At 40.2% G+C, this 27299-nt stretch overlaps 2 protein-coding genes across 2 annotated transcripts; one reads left to right on the top strand and one right to left on the bottom strand.

Moving 5' to 3' along the window:
* Positions 1 to 284: 284 nt before the first annotated feature.
* Positions 285 to 2223, bottom strand: LOC135485065 (palmitoyltransferase ZDHHC22-like). Its single transcript, XM_064766796.1, has 2 exons — positions 2086 to 2223; positions 285 to 1667 (listed from the first exon to the last, which is right to left on the bottom strand). Exon 2 carries the CDS (start codon positions 1639 to 1641, stop codon positions 709 to 711), a length of 933 nt encoding a protein of 310 aa, XP_064622866.1. The 5' UTR covers positions 1642 to 1667; positions 2086 to 2223; the 3' UTR covers positions 285 to 708.
* A 255-nt stretch (positions 2224 to 2478) lies between these two features.
* LOC135484189 (vam6/Vps39-like protein) lies at positions 2479 to 27299 on the top strand. Its single transcript, XM_064765405.1, has 22 exons — positions 2479 to 2645; positions 2917 to 2988; positions 3256 to 3323; positions 3699 to 3842; positions 4179 to 4382; positions 4804 to 4984; positions 5178 to 5304; positions 5561 to 5678; positions 5987 to 6116; positions 6452 to 6594; positions 6863 to 7003; positions 7172 to 7313; positions 7479 to 7639; positions 8034 to 8132; positions 9479 to 9596; positions 10570 to 10698; positions 11023 to 11125; positions 11343 to 11388; positions 11643 to 11795; positions 12066 to 12200; positions 25999 to 26090; positions 27043 to 27299. Exons 1-22 carry the CDS (start codon positions 2573 to 2575, stop codon positions 27122 to 27124), a joined length of 2661 nt encoding a protein of 886 aa, XP_064621475.1. The 5' UTR covers positions 2479 to 2572; the 3' UTR covers positions 27125 to 27299.

Here is a 27299-nt window from a genome sequence, read left to right as displayed (position 1 = left end):
GTATGGTACACATGGACACTGTCACAACTATGGAGACTCAAGGCAAGGGCTATGTCCAACCAACACCAAAAACCGCAACCCACAGAATCCCCTATCCAAGAGGATTTTCAACGAGACAGTCACAGCTAATATGATGCCATGAACAGACACTGTCCTATTACCCATGTTGGCACCTTGCTGTTTCTGTCTTCAGAGCAGCCTCAAAAATGCCATAAACAATAGCAGATTCAGATGTAATGCACAAACATAGCTGACTCAGATGTATCAAAATTAAATTACATTTATTGAAAAACGGTCATAACATACATGTACGAACAAATATCTTACAGAAGGTAAAAAACGTACAAATTGTATTACGTGACAATGACTCTCATATAGGTAGTAAGTACTCTATGGTACACTCTAACTAAAACGTGACTAAAAGTTCAGCAAAACTGTAAATTCTAGTTTCTAACAGACATGAGTGATTTCATCAGACCTCGTAACAGACATGACTAATGGAAAGAAATTGATGGATTATAACAAGAACATTCTTATGATTTTCAAAGAGAATTTGTAATTAACATTATATTTCAATTAAGAAAAAAAAATGCCCCAGCACATGAAATACAAAATAAGTTTGATATGTCTATCTACTCTCAAGCTATTCATACAAAATATTGCCAAAAACTCAAAAACATATCCACATAACAAAGTGTCAACTTCATTCTAATGACCTTTTTGTTTGTGCTTTAGCGTTTTCCTTGAAGATGGTCCCTTTTTGCTACTGGAACCAGTCAAGTTACTGCTAAAACCGACTGGCTTAATCTCTATAGGTAGGAAATACGACAAGAACCAATATGGGCCAAACACATCCGTAAAATTGGCCCAGTAACCTTTTCCAGCATATCTGTCTATGCCTGTCGTGATTTCATATGATGTTTGCCCATTAACAGCAATCAACAACTGCCAAAGAAACAAACCTGCATTGGACATCCCTGCAGTAAAACTTCCATAAAACATTGTAACCAACAACATATGATCTCCACTTATAGTTTTTTCAAACATATACCCAAATAGAGTCTTGGGTAAAAGTGTAAGAATTGAAAATACATTTTGAAATTCAACACCGTACACTCGATTTGCATACATAATGATGAGAACTGCAGTAAAGAATGTTCCTATCATTAGATAGTGTGTCAAGAGAATGAAATACTTTTCATTTTGTAACCCAACACAAATACCAAGGAAGAAGCAGTGGTGGTCTCGCTTGAGGATGCACTCATCACACATCGGGCAGTGATGGCACCTTGGAGGGATGGCTTCCAAACACTTATCACATTTCACCACCCATTTTTCTACACTTTGTTTGTTTTCCTTTTTTCTTCGGAGGGATGTTAGACTGCAGTCTGTCTTTATCACCAATATTGTGTTTCCAACAACATTGAGGAGCAGAAACAGGAAGAAACCAAGGAAACACCAATAGTATTTTGGCTGGTTCGAAAACAGATATGGAAGAATCTGAAAGACCATCAGATAAGTTGCAGTTGAATTCATGATGATGAAGTAGAACGTAGCTAAAACATTGAACAGAGCCATTCGTTTTAACTTCCATGCAGTCCCTCGTGTGAACAGCTGGCTAATGATAGTTTTCATCCACATCTCGGCAATTTGTGACAAGTCTGGCCCTGTGAAAGATAAAGAAGATGATGTGACGGTGGCAATGCATCGGCAGTGGATGGATTCAGACCCTACCCGAGTTCGGACAAATATGCTTGTCTTAAGCTGAAAGTTCAACCAATACACAGATACAGTGCTTCATCAAGTCTCTTGTTTTAAAATTTTATCTCAAAATAGTTGGAGACTGGAGAAAAGTAGATAATTAAGCATTGTCCAAAACCATGACATTGTCCTTCAACTACATCTCTGTGCCCTTTTTCTTTTGGCTAAAAATCTTTGCAAACAACATTTCGTAACATGAATTGCTCACACTTTCCCTTTGATGAACTTGCATACTATTTTGAGACACCCTGTATAAATAACAGAAAAGCAGACACTTCTTTCTCTCAAGGGTGTTTATTATCATTGCCCGTGTCATCAACTTACAGGTGAATTAATTGCAAGGATTCTGTAGATATTTCTTAAGACCTGGGCTCATATCTGAGGGCTAATTTGGTTTATTTCAATGAGTTTTTCACGCTTTTGTTGTCATTTTTATGGGTCAACTTGCAGAACTTCCTGGTGTTTGGCTTTTGTCTTGTTGTGAGGTTTGGGATATAAAATGTTCAGAGTACCTGATGTAATGGGTTTGATATTATGCATTAATTCTAATAAAATTGATAATTATACATCATTTTTAAATTCATAATTAAGAACAATAATTACTTAATAAATATGTTTGTCAAAGTTCTTAAAAATATAGAAATTTAAGCTTAAAAACTGTGTAGGATGGTACAAGATTTTGACACGGCAAAGGCGGAATAATTTCAGCGACGACCACAACAAAAGAAGGAAATGAGAAAGTTGATATTTTGATCATCAATATCATCATATTTACCCATTTTATATGTGCTTTTAGTGGGTAATACTCATCATGCATGATGCATATGAGGCTGCTCCAATTTTGGAGAAACTTCCCTTGCAAATCGAATCCATTGCTTGCTGTGGTAGGTACATTTTGTGAGGTTGCAAAAAATCTGTATAGTGTAAATCAGTGGCAGTGTAGTAGCCAGTGCATCATGTGCATGATGAGTTCGAAGTGCCAAGTGTCAGCACATGACCTGACATGACATGCATGACATTGAAGTCAACTGAGCAGCGAGAAAAGTGGTTTACTGGGTATATAAAGCAATGTTGGAGGTTGCAATGTGGGCGTAGTCTTATGTCATACACTAGCATTCATTATTCAAGAACATTGATGATGATGATATTTTGCAGATGACACACTGTTGGTCGGTACCAAGCAAGGTCACCTCCTTGTATATAAAGTCAAACCCATCCCAGGTGCAGGTGAGTACAGGCCTTGTGACATTGCTATCGTTTTGAAATTCTTGTCTTGATGCCTACCTGTAGGCTGTAGTCAGCGGGAAGAGACTGAACACCCCGTCTTCAAAAAGTGCAGTTTCCCAGGCAACTTTTGTTGTTGTCAAAGAGTACCAATTGGATATCATTTCATCTGAACCCAGAATTTGTCATTCTAATGATCTTGTCATAAGCTACAGCAAGAAAATACAGCAAGAAAATATGATATGATTGTAATTTCTCCTATAATTGCAGCTGATTCCAAATATGACGTCGCCCTGGAGATGGCCAACAAATCATTTGCCAAGCGGCCTATAACCCAGGTAGGTAGCTGGTGTGGTTGATCGAAGATAGAAATTCAAATACCTTCCATTATTACTTAAATCTTTAATGAAATAAGCAGGACCAGTGATATCTTTGATAATCTGATGCAAGTAAGTTATCTAAAAATTTAATCCTTATTCGTTGTGGTGAACTATTTCATTGATAGAGTGGTAAACTGAGCCTTTAATTCTTATTTGAACAATTTCATGCGTATTCATATGGCTAATAAGCATGCCGACTGAGCTAATCTTACTGACTCTTATAGAGAATAGAGGTTACAGAATGCTCTACCTAGAGAAAAGACAAGGGTTCTTGTTCCGAAAGTTTTCTTACATTATCATATATGACTCTTTTTTTCTTCTGTATTCTTCCAGCTAGAAGCAGTGCCTCATCCCCAGTTTCACATTCTGATCAGTCTCTCTGACAACCAGATCAGTGTCCACGACCTGTCTGTTTTTGCCCAGATTACAACTCTGACTAAAACCAAGGGTGCAACACTATTCTCGATCGACCTGAAGGTAATAAGAATCAAAACTACACAGAAGTGAGATGTTCAAGTCAAATTATCTAGATCATTGTAATGAACTGTGTTGTCATCAATCTATCTTGATTATGACATGTATGTGATATTTTAATGCATGAACAACGTTTAAGACGCCGTAATATCTGCAGAAAATCAACCTCAAGCATGACGCCCCTCTTGAAATTTTCCTGTACATGGACATCAAATGGGTTGTTTTGACACAGACCATCCCTGAAGTCCCTTGAATGATTCTTACAGCCCGTTTCCCCTTTGTAAGAAAATAACAAGGATTCACTAAGAATCTGCTAGTGTCATTTTGCTCTGTTTTCAGGAACAAAAATCACTGAGTGGTGAAGTCCAGTATACTCTACGGATGTGTGTAGCAGTGAAAAGAAAACTGCAGCTGTTCTATTACAAAAACAGGGATTTTCATGAGCTTCAACCAGATCTTGGTGTGCCTGATGTACCTAAAGCAATGGCGTGGTGTAAGGAGTCCTTGTGTGTTGGATTCAAAAGGGATTACTTCTTGATTAACGTAAGTAAAAGATATAGGACAGGGCGTAAAAGATTCTGTGATTTCTGATATTGTTTACTCTATAGATATCTCTCTAATTGTTTACTTAGTTTTCCCTATTATGTGTTAAGTTTGGAATATTTTAAAGACATTCCCTCTGTAATTGCTTAATCCACACCTTTGTCTCTTATTGTGTGCCTTTACCATTTGTTTTGCATGTGCATTGCCTTTACTTTATGTAGACCTCTTTATCCGTGGTACTGGGACATGAGGCCTTCACCCACTCTTGATCTTTCCTTGTCTCTGCCACTCTGATCACTGTGTCCCAAGACAGGCCAAAGCTTTCCAATTCCTTTGGCATTGCATTTGCCTCCATGAATCATTTGTGATTAGACCCCAAGGTAATAGTGAGTTTACCTGTTGTGTTTTTCGAATATTTCAGATCAGTGATGGCAGCTTAAAAGATCTGTTTCCAACCGGGAAGCAGCTAGAACCTACTGTGATGCGATTGACTGATGATCGACTGGCCCTCAGTCGTGATGAGATGACCATATTCATAGATTCAGAGGGAAATCCAGCACAAAAATATGCACTGACGTGGACAGATATTCCTGGTGTCATGGGTGAGCTAGTTTGGATATGTGTTCTTCTTCATTACATCAGTTAGAACAGAATGGAATGGAGATCTTGTATCATTATCATCATGGATATCATATAAGATCAGTGACTGTGTCTATAATATAATCACTGTTTTCTTCACGGCAGTTGCATGGAGTTGGTTTCACTTCATTATAATTACATGTTTACTTCTTTCAGAGCACCATCCGCCTTACATCATAGCAGTGTTACCCAAATATGTTGAAGTCAGAACAATAGACCCGCGGTTGCTTATACAGAGCATAGAACTAAATCGGCCAAAGTTTATTTGCCAGTGTCGGAGAAGGTGAGCAAAGTCTCAGTTCATTGACCTATGCAGAAAAAGTCAGAAAAGTAATTTAGCTACCTCAGTTAGATTTGCTGATAAAGTGATTGAAGAACCTTAGATATCAGCAGTAGTACACTGCTGATATAAGGTATGAGTGACCGAACCAGCAGCTTCTGCCGGCTTGTATTAGCGACCGAGGTGACCACCTGGTTAACTGCAATGCTTATTTTAAACAGTAACAGTAGTTATAAAGCTTCATTGCTTTCCCTTTCAGTGGGCATCTGTACGTAGCGTCTGGTAACTTTGTGTGGAGATTGGCAAGCAAACCCATAACTGCCCAAATCAAACAGCTTCTGGAAAGCAAAGAATTTGAATTAGCTCTCAAATTAGCAGTAAGTGAAGTGTCCCTATGCAAGTTCTACGAATTCATTTAGAAATTACCTGTCTGGTGACATTGAGAAGTGCATATTCTGTGCTAGACTTGGCCATTTTAGGCCAGTTTAGGGTAAACAGACTGGCACTGGCAGGGCTTCAAATCCACAACCTCTCAGTCTTAAGTTGGACACTCTTCCATTGTACCACTGCACATCGTTGGGCATGGGTTCTCCTATCTAATGGGAGGCAAACACATGACAGTTTGTTTATCATGGGAGGCAAACACATGACAGTTTGTTTATCATTATGTTCCTCGTGATTTTAGAATATGACAGACGACAATGAGGTAGACAAAGCCGACAGATTACAGAAGATCAGAACACTGTATGCATTTGAACTGTTCTGTCAACACCGATTTGAAGATTCTCTAACGATATTTGCTGAGCTTGGCACAGGTGAGATCGTCATCACTTTGTAACTGGAGTCGTCATCAGCTTAGATGTTAAGTTCTGGTTACAATCCTGCAGAATGTTTGAATTGCTGATGTTCCACCTTGGGAGGGAGGGAGGGGAATCAACCTCAATCTATTGCTACCCTCGGCATCAGATTATGTGGACTGCAGGACCTAACCATGGCAATGATGCTTTTAGAACAGTTCATTAGCAGTCACCTTTTTGCATTCATCATTTAGACAGTCAGTGTTGCTAAGCGTATTTCAACTCAGCAATTGGATCTTCTTGGCACAGAAGAATTTCTCAGTATCTCCAAAACTGTCCAAATATTTTTTCAGATCCCTCCCATGTGATAGGGTTGTACCCAAACTTGCTTCCCCAGGAGTACAGAAAGCAGTTGAACTATCCCGACGAGCTGCCAGAACTGAATGGTGGGGAGCTAGAAAAGGGTCTGCTATCCCTCATAGATTACTTGATGGAAGTAAGTCTTGTTCTCTCCTCTACATTCAACATCTGATCGCAAAAACAAATGAAAAGTAAAAGTTTTATCGCATTACTTGGGTCTCTGGAGCATGAACTACAGGTTGGATTTCTTTCAAGTATTTTATTGATTTCAGCTTTGCGGCCAATAAAGATGGACACAAAAAATAACCTGACCATTTCATTCAGATTGATTTTGCTTTTGTGCCTGGAGATCTCCTGTTATTAAAATATGATTGGCTTCTTAAAATGTTTATCTTACTTTCCAGAAAAGGAATTCACTGATGAAAGACTACAATCAGAACAAGGAACTCCGTGCATCTGCTATCGTTGAAGGAAATGCAACCATCAAATCAAAGCGGAGATTAGGCACAATCATAGACACAACATTACTGAAGTGCTATATAGAGGTAGGGAATGTTGTCACAGCACTTTCATTTACTATTTAGTTTACACGGGGAGAGGCTTTTATTCTGTTTTGCTGATGTGAAATTGACAAGGATAATAATCAGCATGGATTTTCTTTTTGTAGTGTTTAACTATGCCTTCGTGTACAAATGATTTTCTTTCTATCCTAGACAAACGATGCGTTGGTCGCTCCATTGTTGCGTTTGAAGGACAGTAACTGCCATGTGGAAGAGAGTGAGAGGGTGCTAAAACAGAAAAACAAATACAGTGAACTCATTATACTCTATGAGAAGAAGGGCATGCACAAAAGAGGTGAGACAGCTTTACCATATGGGCCATCAGCCAGTCAGGGTTAGAGGTGGTGCCATGGTAGAGAGTTGTGGCCATGGGTTTGACTCCCAGCTGCGTCAATGTTTATTTCCCGATTAGTCAAAGTCTTGTAAACGTAATGTTATAATGTTATCTATTGTGTTTCAGCCCTTGACCTCCTGTTCAAGCAGTCCCAGAAGCCTGGGTCTCCATTAAAGGGCCATGAGCGAACAGTCATGTACTTACAACACCTGGGCAGCCAACATCTCAACCTGATTTTTGAGTTTTCTGAATGGGTGCTGAAGACATATCCTGAAGATGGTCTCAAGGTGAGAAGAATACACTGGCAACACAAATGTTTAAGGCCACTTTTTTTGCCAAACCTATCCAACAAAGAAACAGTAATGTTGCATGCCCTAGATCAGCCACAAGAGTCCTTTTATTGCCGTTTACATCGTGACATTATTTCCAATGAAAATCTTGCAATGATTCTGACAATGTTAGCCAAAATGGTGATAGTACGGTGTGCATCGTTAGATGACAGCTGTTTCTCTCGGGCATTGATCATGAGGTGGCGGAAAATAGATTGTGAGATGTCAAATTCAGATTGAGGGAGTCACCAATCTGCATGTGTCTACACTCAAGAGTAGAATTTGTGTTGGAGGGGTTTAATAGTGCTGTGCACACACCACCTCTGATGATTTTGTTTTATTGATTTTTCAGATTTTTACAGAAGACATTCTTGAAGTTGAGACATTGCCAAGAGAAGAGCTGCTCGACTTTTTAGAAAGAGTTGCCAAAGACCTTGCTATACCCTACCTAGTAAGTGCATTGATACCAAAATCAGACAGTCCCTTATTAGCTCACCTCTTAGCAGAGGTGAGCTTATCCCATACCGTGGCGTCCGTCGTCCGTCGTCGTCGTCGTCGTCGTCGTCGTCGTCGTCGTCGTCGTCGTCGTCGTCGTCGTCGTCGTCGTCCGTCGTCCGTTAGCAGGGCACGTTTCGTAACTGTTAGAGCTATTGAGTTGAAACTTAGTACACATGTACGCTTATGTAATGACACCTTGGAGACCAAGTTTCGGTCCGATTCATTTCATGGTTTGGCCACCAGGGGGCCAAACGTTAAAAGTGAAAATATGCAATATCTCCCTTAATAGTAGTCGGGAAATTTTGAAAAAAATATGGTAGGTACTTCTAGCAAAGGTGCATCATATATCCTCCGGGTTTTTGATTTGACCTCCTTTTCAAGGTCACAGAGGTCAAATGGTGTAAATTGGCCGTTAGGATGTAACGATGGCACGTTTCTAAACTGCAATGACTATTGATACCAAATTTGGTACACATTTACCCCTTAGTCAGGTGATCTCAGGGACCGAAGTTTGGTCCAATATGATTCACCACTTGACCACCAGGGGGCAAAATCCAAAAACCTTAAAAATGTGATTATTCCTTAACTTCTTGCCCGATTGCCACCAATTTGATATCATGGGTACATCTAACCACCATACAGTATATGTCACACAGGATTTTAATTTGACCTTCTTGTCAAGGTCACAGAGGTCAAATGGCGTTAATTCGCCGTCAGGCCGTAACTATGGCACGTTTCTTAACTGCAATGACTATTGATCACAAATTAAGTACACATGTACCCCTTGGTCAGGTGATCTCAGGTACCGAAGTTTGGTGCGATCTGATTTGCCGTTTGGCCTCCAGGGAGGGGGCCAAATCCTAAATTCTTCAAAATGCCATTATTCCTAGTAATGACTTGCCCGATTGGCACCAATTTTATATCATAGGTACATCTAATTCTAACAACCATTCAATGTGTCACCCGGGTCTTCTTTGATTTGACCTACTTTTCAAGGTCACAGAGGTCAAATGTACTGTAAATTGGCCATTTTGGGGAAATTGTAATTGCTTGGACCTACATCAAACCTAACACTACATGACACAATACCATGCTCTTTATCCATCTTTCCTCCACATGAGGTGAGCACAATGGCCCTGGCCATTTCATTTGATATTGACGGAGATTGTCCTAATTCGTACCTCTATTGGATCCACTAAAGTTTTCCTTTGATGGGTTTATGATAATGAGACCCCTTGCGTGATTTTGTCGATTATCGTGAGAAATCTGCTTCTGATATTGTACATATCTTCCTCGCAGGAACATATAATTTCTAATTGGGATGACACGAATGAGAGATTTCACAACCGTCTCATCAACTTGTATAGAGAAAGAGTACAGAGTTTGATGGATGACTACATCAGGTCATTGCCTCAGGGTGAGTTACATCTGGTCATTGCCTCAGGGTGAGTTACATCAGGTCATTGCCTCAGGGTGAGTTACATCTGGTCATTGCCTCAGGGTGAGTTACATCTGGTCATTGCCTCAGGGTGAGTTACATCTGGTCATTGCCTCAGGGTGAGTTACATCTGGTCATTGCCTCAGGGTGAGTTACATCTGGTCATTGCCTCAGGGTGAGTTACATCTGGTCATTGCCTCAGGGTGAGTTACATCTGGTCATTGCCTCAGGGTGAGTTACATCTGGTCATTGCCTCAGGGTGAGTTACATCTGGTCATTGCCTCAGGGTGAGTTACATCTGGTCATTGCCTCAGGGTGAGTTACATCTGGTCATTGCCTCAGGGTGAGTTACATCTGGTCATTGCCTCAGGGTGAGTTACATCAGGTCATTGCCTCAGGGTGAGTTACATCAGGTCATTGCCTCAGGGTGAGTTACATCTGGTCATTGCCTCAGGGTAAGTTACATCTGGTCATTGCCTCAGGGTTAGTTGAACATTACTTGGGGCATGTTACATCAGGTCATTGCCTCAGGGTGAGTTACATCAGGTCATTGCCTCAGGGTGAGTTACATCAGGTCATTGCCTCAGGGTGAGTTACATCAGGTCATTGCCTCAGGGTGAGTTACATCTGGTCATTGCCTCAGGGTGAGTTACATCTGGTCATTGCCTCAGGGTGAGTTACATCTGGTCATTGCCTCAGGGTAAGTTACATCTGGTCATTGCCTCAGGGTTAGTTGAACATTACTTGGGGCATGTTACATCAGGTCACTACCTCAGGGTAAGTTACATCTGGTCATTGCCTCAGGGTTAGTTGAATGTGGGTGTACTTACACTTTATACAGGACATTCAGGATTAGAGCACTTTATGCATAAATGGTTATTGAAGATTTCATTTGCAACTCTTCTTCAAACTGTTTCACTGATTTCACTGTAAAAGAATCTTATCCTTTCAGGAAAACCAAGAGCAAGAGCTGGAGAAGAGCCAGGCGAGCTGGGCAAATTGAGAAAAAAGCTCATCAATTTCCTGGGAGATTCTACCTATTATACTCCAGAGAAATTACTTACGCATTTTCCATTTGATGGTAAGTGTATTTCCCATCAAGTTTTAAACCCTCAAGTCATTTACTCTTGCTGGCCAAAGCCAATCTGTGAGCCCTAATCTCAGCCGAGTGTCTGTCCAAGTGTGAATGTTGGACTTCTACTGACCTGGGCCACATCAACAAAACATGAGCTCAGCTGAGCGTCAGACCCCTTGGCTTCTTGTCAAAGCTAACATTGTGTGAATGAATCGTGATAATGTGACATGACAGCATGCCTCCAAAAGTATGGGAAATGAATAAAGGCATCTGTCATCATATTGGTTCCCAGCAATCTCAGATTCAGAATTATTGCTTCTTTTGTTCCAGCATTTTATGAAGAACGAGCGTTATTGCTTGGTCGACTAGGGAGACATGAACAAGCATTGGCCATCTATGTGCACATCCTTCAAGATGTCCACATGGCAGAAGAGTACGTATACTATAACCTGTTTCATTCTGGTGGCTTTATTCTCTTCTTTCTGCTAAAGTTCCTGTTCTTTTAAGTTGCCAGAGTGCCTGTGCCAGAGCAGTCTAAAGATCCTGGGTGTCAAGAGTCAAGTGTGACTGCCTCTCAAACCTTGCTTGTCTTTTGTATGAGTTGTAATCTCTGGGGCAATGAAATTAAACAACAAGTGTATCCATTTCAGTTACTGCAAAAGAACATATGACAAATCACATGAAGGCAACAAGGAGGTAAGTTGTATTGAAATGATATCAAAATGTTATAAATCTCTCACACCAGATTGTTTCCTTAGATACATTGCCCCTTCATTCTGCAGTATGCAGTGTAAGTCCTCTGTGTGTTGGACAGCACTATATTTGAGCTTACTCAATTCATGAGTATCGCATCAACCCTCGCTTCCCTCTACACCTCCCTCTCCTCCCAAAAACACATATGTGGAACGCTAGACACCACTGACTAATCAGTCATTTCGTCATGATTTTAGGTGTATCTCTCCCTGCTGAAGATGTATTTAAGCCCACCTGACTTACGGACGAGTCTTGGTATCAACCCGCCACATGGCTCACAGTTAAAGTCCAATATTGAGGCAGCCCTCAACTTGCTCAAGGACCCTGTATCAAAGATGGATACGGCAAAGGTGAGAGTTCCTGTGAGATTTAGATTCAGGGCTAGGCCATTGGGTGTTAAGGCATGTCTACAATGCATTGGGGACATGGTACTCATCGGGGAGAGCCCAACTTTGTCCCTTTGAAGAAGTGGAGCCCCCACGCCTAAGGGCAAACACTGAAGAAGAAGAAGAAGAAGAAGAAGAATGTAGAAATTGATTGGTATTTAAAGATGGTAGTGCCTCTGCCACCACATTGGTAACTCTAAACTAATTTAAGATAGCCTTTACTAATGATTCCAGGCAATTGAGATGCTTCCCTCAAACATCCTAGTCCGTGATATCTTAGCATTCCTCGAAGATGTTTTGGAGGAGAGGGCAGTCGTTAAGCGTGATTGTCAGATCCTCAAGAGTCTACTTTATGCAGAACATTTGCAGGTAGGACAATATTTTCTTTAACACCAGTGTTTTCATTCCAGATTTGTTAGAGCAGGAAAAAGTCTTGTACATGTACGTCTATGGCAGTCAAGGAGTTAACTAATTTGCTGTTTATCTGTGTTATATTTGCTCCCGCTGTGACTAACGGTATCATGCATTAACCTCTCGCCACTTGAGCTATTTGGTTTACAACTCAAGCATCCAAGATGAGAGAGCGGTGTGTCAATAGTAAACATTGTCCCCTGTATTGATTTTACCCTCTTCAGGATCCATAGAGAGAATTGTATTTTAAGGCCAGATATTTTCAAGTTCAACCAACACAATAGAATCCTGCGTCCTTGTTTCAGCTTGATCATATTACGCCCCAAACCCTCAGCTTTGGACGCAGGTTTCATCATTTTTAAAAACTTGACAGACTCTGATTTTGACTTCAGTCGCGACTGCCCTGTGATCCTGATTAGATTTAGCTCTGTCTTCACTTTATGGTTTCATTTTTTTCATGCCTGTTGAAATGTTTGAGTGAAACAATGAATAAACTCCGATATTTTCTTGTGGCAACAGTGATTAATATTTACGGAAAGAGTCATAAGTCGTCCGGTGCTGAAACAATACTTGAAGAATCATCGCAGAAAACTTTGAGTGGGACGCTATGACTAAGTAGATAACCTTTCTGCTCGGCCACTGGAATAAGTCTCCCCCTAGCGGCAGACATGATTACTAGAAGATTTACATTTTACATTCCCTTATAGATATTTGCTGAAAGTAGTCCCTCTAGCCACGAATGGCATGGGTGTGAGCGCTGTGTGGTGTTGCCATCTAGCAGTATTGTTGGAATTAAGTCTGCTATACGCTGGCTGATTGATGAGTTGGTATCGTCTGCTGTGTAATGAGTGCCTTACCTTGTAACTCTACAGTGTTTTTGCCTCTGATCCATTTGTCAGTTTTGTTAACATTTTTTGTGATAGAAAAAGTTATCTTGTCTATGTCTTACATTCCATACTATCAAAACAAAATGGGCGATACAGGCATTCGGTTCAGTCTTATCCATCGAAATGTGCTTGTTTTAATTCACGATAATGTCTAACGGGTGACCACAACGCCATCTACACAGGTAGTGCGAAACTGAATTTGTGACAAATGAGTAGGTATACAAACAAGACCATTTAACCATTGGAAGAAGGGAAAGGGAGCATTTGCCTGTTCTCATTATCTTGTTTTGAAAAAAGGCCCTCACAATACCCTTCCCATCTTAAATCCTGTTCAAATATTGTTAGATATCCCGACAGCAGTCATGCATTTTTCTCGGACACCACATTTGATAAGATAAGATAATTTTATTGAAATATTCTTTTATTGATTGGCACAGTATCTCTCCTGATCTCGAAACTTCTTGCCAACCTAGCCATATGCACATCAAAATTCTGCTGATATACATGATCACAATGCATAGTATGCATTATCATGGTATTCAGAGCAGACAAACAGTGTGAAGTAGCCTGCAACGTATTTCTGATATAGATGACAATTAATTTGAGATATTTTTTATCTGACCTCATTAACAAGTAGTGGTTGTTGGCGAAAACAGCTCAAGAATGTTAACCCCTGCAGCGATTGTTTATATGTGGTTGAAAGTTCACATACAGTTAATGGTCCATATAAATTTTGATAAAATGTGCCAGTTTATGAGTCCACAAGCAGATGATAATAAATATGTGTCTTCATGGCCCATCAGGTCTGGTCAATGACATATCCTGTGTAAGTGGGGCAGTGCTTTGATATCATATTGACTCGGCCAAAGTCATAAAGTCGGACGGGCTATTTTCTCTGATAACACATTCAAATATCAATCACGCTGTCTGCTTAGTCAGGACGACTGAATAAAGATCAGGATCTCTAGGTCACAGCTAGCTGAAAGCACTCAGCAGACGGCTTAACTTAGATTAGTACTGACCATTTTCCAGCCAGATCATTCTCAGGCAAGAGAAAAATATACTCTCCCGGTGAAACGAACTAAAAAATTAGAAATACTCCGGGACATGTGATCAGTTGTTTAAAGGATAAGTGCCTTGAGATAATGTCCCACAAGCATTTACAATTGTTACAGAATTCCTATGTCAGGGAACAACCCTGTAGATAATACATATCCGTCTAGATTTTCTGATTAATCCTTTGAACGGTCTCTGAAAAAACTATAAAGTCAGGCTAAAAAGCCATGATGTGGCGATGTGTGTTATTTTTCCGCTTTGATATGATGTTGTCAGCGCAGATCAATATCGCTCCCCTGGTGATTACAGGCGTGTAAGTTGTGACAGACGTTATTCCTGCTGGTGGTTATCAGTGACTCAGTTCGAATGAAATGCTAGCAGATGTCTATTGTTGCTCGACACAGGACGATAGAAAGGAAAAAAACGTAGTTCTGTAACCGAGTGTTGACGTTTATTCCGACTCCTGCCGACCTTGGTGTTGATTAAAAGTCCAGAGTATTGATTTCCTGATGAAAATTGACTTGCAGCAACTTGTTGCATCAGTTTCTCTTATAGCTAAAGGGTTAAAATGAAGAAGTGCAATTCGAAAGACAAAACAAGTAGTCAAGTATTTAATTGCATGCCCTGAGGAGGATGTGATTGCGTGACTGGGTGATATGACATTCTCTTATTTATTGATTAGCTTCGTTTAATTCTGTCTTGTATTGAGTTACATAGAGCTGAAGGGAAGCCAGGAACAGTTGCTGTTAGCAAGTGATAATCCTGATATTCAAGGGAGTGTCTCAAAAGTACTTTTCTGACGACCTTCCCCTTTAGAATTCATCTTGACCTCTCCTTTGACATAAGGTTGAAAAAAGTAAATTATGAATTTTGATTCAGATATCCCTTCCCGAAGAAAGAAAAAGTACTTGTTCTTTACATCAAAGCATTTTAGAGATTCAGTCCTTTGAAGCGGGAAATTTGACTTTAGGTTAGATCTAGGGGTGCAGATAATGATAACCTTTAATTTAAATTGTTAAAGACAGGTAATCGCTGCTGGGCGGCAATATTGACTCATCAAGGTAGCTTTGTAATGCATAGTTGTCAGATCCTGATTTGTCGTAGTGAGCTGTTTATCAACCAATCTACCCGAATCACAACTATCTGCAGCAATTACTTCATTATTCTGTCAAATGAAAGCCAAAGCCCAAATTACATGGCAATAAATCTTAATTCCATGATAGTCGTGTATCATGCTTTGTGCTAATTGGATTGTTTGCAAACTAAGTTGGTTATTTATTATCAAGATATAGGAAATGATCGTAAATTTCAATTCTTCGATAAAAGATTGGGAGGTGTATAAATATGTGAACTTTATGATACTGTCCTTGGATCAATTCTCATGTCAGAGTGTTGCAAACATTCAGCCATGTTGGTGAAATTCTAGGACAGGGGACAGGCATTTTCCATGGAAGTGTGGCTTTTCCTTGGTCTGCATCATCCATTTCGTCAACAATAAACACAAATTATATCGCAAAAAACTCATTTTTGAGAGAGAATATGTCAGAAGACAAATCATTTGAGATTTCTGCAACAAAAGAAGACTCAAGTTGATAAATTCAGTTACCATTATTCCTATCAAACCTGATAGAATGATGTTACCTTGCTTACTGCTCCTGGATTAAATGAATTATCGCGGGCTTTGATCTTAGAGTATCGCTGAAATGATGACAGTTCCCCCAGGCGACAGACACCTTATCACAGAGACTACCTTCTGGTCGTATGTAGACACTTGTTGTTGATGAGAAGGAAGGGAGTGAGAACCACATTCAGCTTATTTTCACAGGATATAGATCATATTAATACCCCCCCCCCCCCCATTAATGGAGAGGAAGCATATTCTATCCGTATCAGGTGATACCTTCTTGAATTAGCTGATACTGCTGTCAAACATATGTAGAACCACCGATCTCAGTTATTGTGGATTGCCGGGGTATATTTCCCTCCAAGGAATAGTGTATGGCCATAACTTCTCTTCTCCACCAGTTTTATATGGCTGTGGAGCTTAATAGTGGGAGAGATTAGTATTCGGCCAGCTATCCATGGCTCATAGCTTCTTTGTAGTAAGATAGGCTCTGGCGTTTCTTCATCCCTGACTCTATCTTGACATACAGCGCTTTGAATCTTGACAATACGATTCCCTCTGGGCCTCACAGTCTCTCAAATGAAAATACCGCGTTGACGCTATTTAGCCGATTGAGGTATGCCTGTTCAAAAGGCCTGTCTTACATGTACGTGTCATCAGTGAGACTCGTAGGCATATGTGCAGATGTGCAGATGCGCCAAAACTGGCTGTATATCTGATGAGTGTAAGTTCTTTACTGCATGTATGTCATCATGAGGATAAAGAGTTGACTGGTGTCACCTCTGACTTAATCGCTTGACATTTTAGACAGTCTCTTACAACAGATTATAATGGAGATGCACCTAATCTGTAATCAGACTTAAATAGACTTGAACAATGTATCGGATGACAAGGCTCAAATATCAGGATGCGATTTTTTTTCTGACTTCATACAGGAGTTACCATTCTTGCGACAGACTCAACTGCTACACTACACAGGCTCAAAATAATGGACTTTCGGAATGATTAAATTCTGGCTTGATCCAGGTCCAGGGAAAATACCATCACATTGTAACTCTAGATATGGACACAATACTGCAGAATGGCTGAAAAACTACAGCTTCAGCACCAAATCAAATTCTTAGAACAATTTTCTGATACATTCTATACACAGTGTGATGAAGATTCTTGTGTATACCCCCATGGCTGTTCACATTTTGCGGCTTATCGCATGTGTACGATACCCCAATATTGTTAGTCTAGCTCTCGTGGGAAGAAATGCTTTTAAATGATTGATAAGGGAGACTGTTTCGGGAATTGGCAGGAAAGCTACTAAACTGATGACCTGCGATGTTGTTCAATGTCTAGCGGTGCCTGATGATTTAATGTGTGATGATAGTGTGGTTACATAGTCAATGTTCGCATTCAGAACTGTGATGTTAAGTCATTTTACAAGTTACTAATCAGTAATTGCCCTGTTGACAAATAGATATTCTCGAGTTTTGATCTAAAATCTATTGCAGGGCAACTTTCCAGTTGAAATGGACAACCACACACATAGAAAACCTCAAAATCGAGCACTGGATTGATAGCTATTTCGTAAAATCTTCAACCACATGATGGCCACAAGTTGTCTTCCTCAGTTGATCCATGTGGCCATCCAGGTAGCCTCGGCCTCGGACTGGAACAATCAGTATTCCTGCAAGATATTATAATGCAGGTTATTTTTGATACATTCTTCCAACCTGTCAGGGATGAGGCCGCCAGGCATCTCTTTCACCAAACTGTCATACTTATCGTGATATTATTGGCATGTGCAGTTCCCATTATACCCCTTCCCTTTACCTTCCAATGAGCTCCTGTCATATGTTGACAGTTTTGCCTATAGTTGATGATCCACTGTGCCAACTCCTTATCCAATCTTTCTGCTGTGTAAAACACAAACTCGCACAGCCTAGGAGAATCAGGTTGTTCGCAGAGAAGAGGGTCGTGATTCAGTGCCTGAGGGGTGGGAAAGAGCAGTCGCAAGGTTTGTCTGTAAAATCTTCTTCAAAGGTTGTGCCAGTTGACTCCCTACTCACCTTTTGGTCACAGCAAAATATATGACTTACCGGTATTGCCGATACACAAGTACCTTTCCTATACTTTGTACCTGGAGGGAAACTGGCATAGCTTATACAACTTCAACAATTACGCAACCCTGAATTCTTCAAAGCTTGCAGGTATCCTCGTTGAATGCCTTTCCTGTGATTCACAAAATCCTTCATCTGCAAGCTTGGTGGCTTGGTAGTTTGCACTGCCTCACTCTGGCAGTCAGCTCCGACGCTTTCAAGGAACATGCTATCTGATGATAAGCTTTGCCATATGGGTAGGTTACTGACACATAGCATGAACCACTAATGGCAACCGAAAGGTTCACTCGGACCTTCGAGGTACAAGCTAGGAAGAAATATCTCACAGACCTGTTGAAATAAATCAGACAGGCATTGTTTCTGCGTTTCCCGCCGGCTTTACAGTCGATGATATAGTGGTGTTGCCGTGGTAATAGACTTAACTATCACTATCTGTCTTGAGCACAACAAGCGACAAGAAGAACATCGCTCAATATCTCGTTGAGAAGCTACTCACGGCTGAACTAACACTTCGAGAAGAGAATATGTGTATCTGAATGAAAAAAGTTTGATATTGATTTGGAATCTGAGGAAGCTTTAGCCGGTTGCCCCTTTATGAGAATGGTTTAAGGGACTTAATCTTGGGATTTGGTGTCATTTGACATTAGAAGAGAGTGGTTCTATCGATCTATGTCTGGGTTGTGGTTGGCACCAGTTGTCAGGCTGAGAAGGAAAGGAGGGAGCGCTTTCCCCTTCTGGTGAATTTCATGAAAGTTGTGATTGGAATTAATCAAACTATACCAAACTGAATTAATGCTTGTATCAAGTCGATTCAGCATTATGAATGATGAAATGAACAATGAAAACGATTCTGGGTGACATGTTGACCATATATGGATGTGTCCATCACACAAGCTGTCCCTGGTGTAGACTATATTAAGCTGGGCAAGGCTGATACTCGACTCCCTTGAGCTAATCTGCTCCCTTGAGCCAATGGAGCAAATATAACCAACGAGACACACTTTGAGCTTAGTCTTGTGTGAAATGAGCCCTTATAGATGTTGCTTTTCTGTGTCAGTAGCATCCTTCAGTTGACATGGTGGGTTACACTTTCACTGTGGAAGCCATCACTGCAGGCGGAAGTACAACTTGTGGTTGGATTTCTCTGCCAGCATACAGGTAGTCGAGAAGATTTCTTTAAAATACTGTTCTTCTATTCAGCTCAGGAAATGGTGAGGTGTGCTGCAATCCTTTTTCTTAAGTCAGTCTGATTGATTCGCAGGTAAAAACCAAAACAAATGAGATCGGGATGAAGCTCTGCACCCATCTGTTCATATAAATAGTAACAATCTACACATACTTACCAACTGATGCTTGCCTGCAGCAGCCCAAGATAAATTCCTACTAGCTAATGTATATAACTGAACAGAAGCATAACATCTTCCAGTTAGTACAGAGCGAAGAGAGTTAACGGTTCATCCTTTAAGTCTGCAGCCCTTCCCTAGTTTGCTTCTCCACCCAAAGCTTGCAAGGCTGATGAAATTTGAATTCTCTGCAACCTCTTTCAGGAAATGAGTGAGGGTTTTCCTTCATCTTTCATCATCAGTAGACAGTAAAACCATGATCTTTTAGTGATTTTTGAAAAGACTTAGAATATCACTGTTGCCGTTGCCTAGTACCCTTATCATGATAGTTCTAGCATAGCCTGTCTACCTCAGTAATCTATCGTACATCAGAGATATGGAGTACTTCAGTAGTCGTTGGACGGTAATGCTAGGAATGATTGGAAACCATTCTTGAAGAGCACTGGTAGTGACTGGAGCCTACTCCACTGGTCTTGGTCGTTCAAACCTTCATAGGCTTAGGCAGCAAATATGGTTCAACTTTCTTCTCAGCGTTCAATATACCCTTACGGTGCAAATGAATGAAAAAAATTCTACCAACTGTTGGTAAAGACTATCGTCATATGTTTGATTGATCCCAGACACTTTGATGACTGCAATTATTAATCTAATGCATATTTTAAAGCTTTTCCTGTCTCATCAATGAAAGACTAATTCTGTCTCTGTTACTGACGAGGCACGGTCTATAGATCTTCTTCAAGTATATCGATCCAGCCTGGCATGTCTGTAACGGCACAACTAATTGGAAACGCATCATAAATCTCTGTGCTATTTATAGCTGGTCTTAATATAGCTCATTCATTAGAGTAACTCATCGATTTTCTCTCATATTTGCACGAATCTTCTCCTTTATTTTCTGCCTTGAACATAATTGGCAAAAAATCCAATTACGATTGTGCTTTGGTAACAATTTCATATTTTAATGATGTGAATAAAATATCAGGCTGTCTGCACTCAAGGCTGTCTGCGTACTCTTACAGTGTACTATAGTCTGTTTCATGGGTCGACACTACATGCAAAAAGCCTAAAGATACAACGTAGTGGGGGAATTTGACAGTGACATACTTGGTGATGCATTGTCCAATTTGTGAATATAAGCGAATATAAAATACTTCAGACTTTGAAATTTCACATGTTCAACTACAGTGCGTTCTGTGTGGAATCACCAATAATCCAAATGCCAGTTTCTCATGAAACAAACTATATTCATATCGATTGTGACTTTCACAACGATTGATAAAAGTTACTTGAGAGAGCGTGCAAGAGATTGTTTCCTTTTCGTTTCAGCCGTCGATAAGCTGTTCTTCCAACTGGATATATCCAAGTAGGCTGATGTGAGAAAAATCAATAAGATATTGGCTGTGGGATGGAGTCGAGCAATTCCTAGCTCAGTGGCAAGGCTCAGAGATTTGAGAGCAACTGTGCATTGGACTTCCAGTGTTTTGTACCACCTCATGCTCCCTCTAAAATATCGGCCGACTGTGATGTCAAAGCCTTGGGGATCAAAATGTTACTTCTAAGGCCATTTGGGCCAGTTTCCGAAACTGGCCTGACAGGGTCTGAGGTTCAGGAATAGTTCCTCCCTGAAGCCTTCTGCAATGGCCTTGATGGTCTTGATTTCTGTAATGAGGAAACTGTCTTCAACCTGTCACAGTTTCAGTGATAGGAAAGACGGGGTCAATCAATCCCTGACATGCTCACTGCTATAAAGGTCAGTAGGGTGTATATCAGTTTCATGGTCCATACCTGACTTGTGTTGACACAGTTCCTGTAGCAGTACCAGTAATCTTCAAACCTTTCGAACATATAAAACGAGTAAAACATGTATGGTTCCAATGACGTCTGATTTACTATTGCTACAGTTTGTCCATTTCATTCCATTAGCCACTGATATTACCATAATTAGTTGAAAAATCGATAAAATTATTCAGGTTCATGGTCTCAAGGGATCGAGTGAAGCAGACATCACAAATCATCAATCATTCTAAATATCAATTTAGAATTCTGTTTCATTTACAGTGTGTGAGTATTACCAAGCTCACAGCCAGTTCATGGAGGCATGCCACATATATTCGATTAAGTGCACTGTCAGCGGCGCTGCAAGTGATGTCCTCCCAATCACATAAAAGTTACCACCTCCTCCCAACTGCCAAAGCCTAAACTGTTGACTACTTTAAAACGATATGAGATATCATTTACGTGCTATAAATTTGTTCTAAATCTGTCGATGTGTCCCCACTATATCCTCCTTGATATTGATCTTATCGTTCTGGGGTGGAACCTCGATTGCAAACTGAGCTGCGGTAGTCCAGTGCATGTATTTCAATATCATCATTGATTGTGTCACATCCAGTGTTTATTCAATACATACAATGGGGTTTGTATGTCTGATAGTGCGAGATCCATCAGCAGCTCATCACTTTACAATGTTGGAAAAGACAAGATAATAATGGAAGTCACGAACTTTGAATGTTCTGTTGCACAATTGAAGGCATTCACCAGCTCATTGTCAAAAATTTCAAGTTCATGAAAGTTATCTGCTTCTCTTTTCATCTGTTAAGCTTCTTGACTGCACAAGTTTATCTAGTCATTTGCCCTGTAGCACCTGTTGTCATTTCCACAGTCATATGACACTATTTCGCTCCACCCATCTGTCATAGTCATCCAACTTTTTCACATCGCACAAGCGTCTCTGTGTCATCGTTTACTGTCATTGATATAGAAGCCAGTCAGTGTTAGAGACAAAAGTTGATAAATTAGTGTTAGAGGCAAAGGCCAGTATTTCCTTTCGTAAAGAAATAGTCTCGTAAATGCCAATTGAGCAACTTGGCCAAAGTCGCTAGTCTAACCAATGATGCAGGGCATCAGCCTTATTAAAGGCATCACACGGAAGACACGGGTATCCAGACTTTATTGAAATTGTGCTGGTCTGATGACAAGACAGTATTGACCGCTTATATCCGTCAATGACCTCATCTGCGCATACATGATTTGTTCGCTAACAATACCAGCCAGCTGCATCATAGTACCGGTACTCCTAGGATATACTGGCATCATGCTGAGTAACTTTATCAAAATTGCCAGGTGCCACCTCAATAATCACGAAAGATTCCACGTCAGAAATTTGCTATTTCATCTTTTTGCTTCTGGTTCATCCACATTGCGTCCACATATTGCTGAGGTCCTGCATATTTGACTACTCCTTATCTGGACAGAATTCTCTTATTTTACCCAATTCTAATATCCCTTAAATCTCGTAAGGCCATTTCACTTGTTGCAGCAATGCTATTACATATGGTGTCATCTCAGGATGAGTGCTTTCATCTCAAAACTTTCTGATCCACAATGGACCTCAAATATTGATTCATAGTACTATGATTCAGCCAGTATTAATAAAAAGTATGGTGCTATATTTAGCATTGATGTCAATATTGGAGTTATTGATGAATTTGCGGGTCAGCTGTGTATGGAGTATATCATCGAATATTCATGTTGTGTTTTCCAGGCACGAATTCTACATGAAACACCTGTTGCAATATGGTATAGCAATTTGTAATACATTTTCGTAGAAATCATCTGCATTGGGTGCAGTAGGCGCCCATTGTGCAATGAAGGGTGGGTCAGTATCAAAATAAAGTACATATAGCCAGGAGATATAGATGTACTGTGCCTTTAAAAGTCAACTGAACCTTGGTTCAAGGGTAGAAGGATGACTGCTGTCTATGAAGTTCACAATACTAAGACATGGACTGCTCACTATTGGTGTCCATCAATACCTTTTACCTGCCAGTATTGAGCTCCATAACATATACCTTTACACTTCTTAAATAATCCAGAGCCATTTTACAAGCACCTGACTGTCTGAGATGGATTGATTTTCACTCCATATTGAAAACTTCTTCTTCTTTATTTTCATAACCAGGCAAAGCTAGATATGTACATCATAGCAATTTCATAGATATTTGAAACCCCTTCCCCATTGAAGTGGTTGGCACTCTATTTTATACTTCCAAAACCTCTCTTTATCTAATCAGCGCCTCATATCAGAAAACTTGACCTTGGCTTGAAGTAGATAACTATTGATATAGCCCAGGAACGGAGCAGTAATGACCACATCTGTGGGTATGGTGTTCGCTTACTTAAATACTACAGAGTGTCCCGAAAAACCACTCTCTCACTGAAAGTCAAAAGCTGACTGAAATTGTTTCTGTACTGTGATTCTGAAATCCTGTGATGCTTGCTGTCAGATGTGGAGAAATCAGCATCATTAACTGGTCCTTGGGGACTCAATGAGATTCTGATAGCACTGAAACATCCTGAGTCATAGTCGAGCAAGTGTTGATCATCCAGAGGAAGAATTTTTCGGATCTGTATAATGATCGCTTAGAACTTCTTACCATTAATGTATTATCTGATGGACTTGACATCCTTTTGGTCCAAACTGAGTGCTGTAGCTGACTGTATAAACACTATTAACATTCTTTGGTTACTACAAGTAGTTTTCTGAATAACCATGAGATTCAAGGTCATTAACTTTCATTTGACATACCTAGTTCACAACATCACAGGTACCAGGGTCATCTGCATTCTCTCCTTTCCTTGTGTTACAGGGAGACTATCAGCAGGAACCAGATTAATTTTCACGAAATCACCAATGGAAGCGTCTCTATAAATTGGCTGAGAATGCAAGGGAGAAAGGAAGATGATCTGGGAACAGCTCTATTCCTACTTATCATTACTTATGGAATGCAAATGTAATGTTTGCTTCTGTGATTCATGTACAATCCATCTCGTTGATGCATTGACCATAATCATGTGTAAATGTCTACGATAAATGTACTTGCTTATACACGCAAGGTTGAGATGGAACTCAAATGGATCCATCCAAGCTCCTGGGGGTTGCATGCATGAGATAATCTAAATCAGCTTCTTAATCAGCCTCCATGTATTGATTGGTCTCATTCCTTAGCTTAGGAAAGATTGTGGTCAAAAAGACTTGGGATTGACTATTTGTTTTGTTCCTGTCAGATTCAGCTATCCCAAACTAATTGCAAGTGTATGTGACCAAGTGCATGTGATGCATATTATAACATGGTCATTACAATATATCATGACATGTGATAAATGAAAGTGTGCTGTTTTGTCCACTGTATCATTCATTCAGGGAAAACATGACGATAACTACAAATAATCAACTCCGCAACAGTTTATACTAGGTGACGCAAAAAAGATTACATACTTTTTATTTTTGAATAAAACTCCCATATAATGTATCTCAAATTGACCAAAGTAGTACATCACAATTACTGTCAGACGTCATGAAAAGATTGGAAAAAAATTGTAGCTGCTATGAATTGTCTGCAAATTGAATGTATTGCCTGACCATACCTTGCAAATATTGTACTAAGCAATAGCTCTTATTCACACGCAACATGCTTTTAGCATGCTAGTGAATGGAATTCAGAGGTCTCACTGAAGAATATGAAAACTTGATTCTGACGAGATTTGCAGAATGTCACTCGAGTTCGCATGTGAGAGGAGGACCAGATGTTACTTTTGACCTTCACTGTACAACATATCACTGGAGGAAAAATGATTATGTTAGCTTACAATGTTGGCCAACACTGATGTACAGCTGACAAATGACAGAGCATGTCCACAGATCTTTGTTATTATTAACATGATGGGGACGCAACGAAGTCATGATTAGTTCCCCCCAGAATAATTGATACATTAGCTGGCGCCTTGATAATTTCCTTTCCTTTGAATTGACACAGAGATTATGTCATATCATGAGTAATCAATGTTAGCTATGTGTTACATGTTATGTAATCATCATGTGATTGTGTTCCCATCCTCCACCTCGTCTAACTTACACTTGCCTACATTTCCAGAGAGAGGTGGAACATCCTTTGAGACAAATCCTTGCAGAACTTCCTATTTGGGAAAGATCAGGCCACATAGCGAAGAGGGGCAGGGGGACATTGTCGAAAAATGTGTTTTTCATGCAGATTTAAGACGAAAGGTGTTGTTCTGTTCTCTTTTAAGGCTGAGGAGATGTTTCTTGGTGTTTCATGGTTAAAGTTAGCGATATTGTTGTGAGAAGAGAAGCATTGTATCAATATAAGACAGGTAGTCATTGGTAGTCTTTTTGCCGCAAACCAGCTCTGTTTCAATCAGGGAAGGTGTCTATAGCACTATGCTTTCGTTTTTCTACCGGAAACTTGCAGCTCGTCTGGTAACCTGATTATAAACAAGAACTCAGGTGCAAAATATTGACTGCTATATCATCTGTTGCTGTTGAAGCCAGATGTACCTAGGGGGTTTTGTTGGTGGTTTATCAGGGTTTTTTGTCCATGCGTTGCATTAGAAGTTGACTGATGTAGAAGTCAGTTGTTGACTTTCCATCCAAGGTTTCATCCCTCTTTTCCAGTCTTCCCGGATGTGTGTTGGTCTTTGGTCACAGAAACCACATCAACAGATGTCAGAGTCAAACCCGCCCAGTCATCTTACATGCGTGTTGAGGTGGCAGTGTCCACTTTTCAGCGGTAAGATGGCAGCTTATTGCTCTCTCTCCAGTTCCTGCCATGGAAATCTAGCCGCCCACTAGGTTAGGTGCGGAATTTCCTTTTGAGCAAAAAAATGTCCTCCTTTCTCATTAGTGAAATACAGGAAGATCCTCTTTACTCGTTCTAGGTCCAAGAACAAAGAATGCATTACCAGAAAGTGCGATGTGTCATAACTGAGGAGAAGATGTGCCGCGTCTGTCGCAAAAAGATCGGCAACAGGTAGGAAAGGGTTTTTTCTCCACGAAGCACACAATTAAGAGAATATTTTTAGCTTCGTCTTGCAGCTTAAGGGATTTCAACTCAGCTTCATGTTGATGTAATCACTTTGAGCATGACAGATATCTACAAATGGGTTATCTAAAAGATAATTTATTTCCATCTCTTAATTTGTTGTCCTGATGTTTCACAGACAGTGCAGAATGCACTTGATAATGAAGCAGAAAAAAAAAGCATCAAATTTAGTTTGTTCGTTTGGCTTTGATACTACTCTATCAATCACAAATAATAGATACTAGGTGGGTGAAAAGAATGTTTTAACATGTATGGAAACATTATTGACCGAGGGAGGTTAGTATGTCACGATCAAAAGTAGTCCCTGCATAGCTGCACTGTTGGTGGTGATGAGTGTTGAGGACATATACTTGACCTAATTCAATGTCCAATCCTGTTTATAGGTCCTGGGCCAGTAGTTCAGTAGAGTTGAATGATATTGTCGCTCACTTAGTTGCTATCACAAGGGAAGACTGTCACTGTGTTTTGAGTAGTCTGACAATAAGTTATGCTACCTATCTTATAAAGACGGTGTTGCTCGAGATAATGCCTTGTTGTCACCGATGAAGTTTATATAGTTCCTGTCCTATGATCTATTGGAAAGTTTACCTGAACATTCAGCAAACTTCTGATCAGATGCAGTTCCCCCAAACTAGAACTATATATGGTAGACCGAGCCTCTATTCTCCCTATTCGGGACACCCTAGGGACTGTCCTTAACATAGAGGTGTCCGATCACAGTGGTTCACATGTTATGGTCATTAGCGGTGGCCAGGCATAATCTTGAGACACTACTGCTTTGAATATCTGTCTTTGACCTATCATATTTCCGCTGTTGTGGTCAGTTTTGTCGCCCTACTTTCCCATACTTATATCTGTTCTGTGTTTCATATATTTCCAGTGCATTTGCTAGGTATCCAAATGGTGTGATCGTCCACTACTTCTGCTGCAAAGACCCGAAGAAACCTCCCGTCGATTTGTGATGTTGGCCTCTCCTGTCGAGAAAGTTTGTCAATCATTCCAGAAAAGGATAGCCAAAACTAAAGATGCCAATGTTTAAAGGCCTAGGCCATTCGTTCATGTTCATTGTATTTTCTTGTGGCCCAAGTAAATAGAAATAAACATTGCCATAGTGCAGTTGTTATTCATTTGCTTAAA

This window comes from Lineus longissimus, chromosome 3 (genome assembly GCF_910592395.1).
Source record: "Lineus longissimus chromosome 3, tnLinLong1.2, whole genome shotgun sequence".
NCBI classification, from domain to species: domain Eukaryota; kingdom Metazoa; phylum Nemertea; class Pilidiophora; order Heteronemertea; family Lineidae; genus Lineus; species Lineus longissimus.
The sequence above is the reverse complement of the archived record's forward strand: the minus strand, read 5'-3'. Positions and strand labels throughout refer to the sequence as shown.

Bases quoted from the DNA above. Each gene is read 5' to 3' on its own strand.
- LOC135485065 (XM_064766796.1), bottom strand. From the start codon at position 1,641: ATGTGGATGAAAACTATCATTAGCCAGCTGTTCACACGAGGGACTGCA.
- LOC135484189 (XM_064765405.1), top strand. From the start codon at position 2,573: ATGCATGATGCATATGAGGCTGCTCCAATTTTGGAGAAACTTCCCTTG. The intron at 2,989-3,255 runs GTGAGTACAGGC...CTATAATTGCAG, and splicing joins CAAACCCATCCCAGGTGCAG to CTGATTCCAAATATGACGTC. The intron at 11,126-11,342 runs GTACGTATACTA...TATCCATTTCAG, and splicing joins GATGTCCACATGGCAGAAGA to TTACTGCAAAAGAACATATG.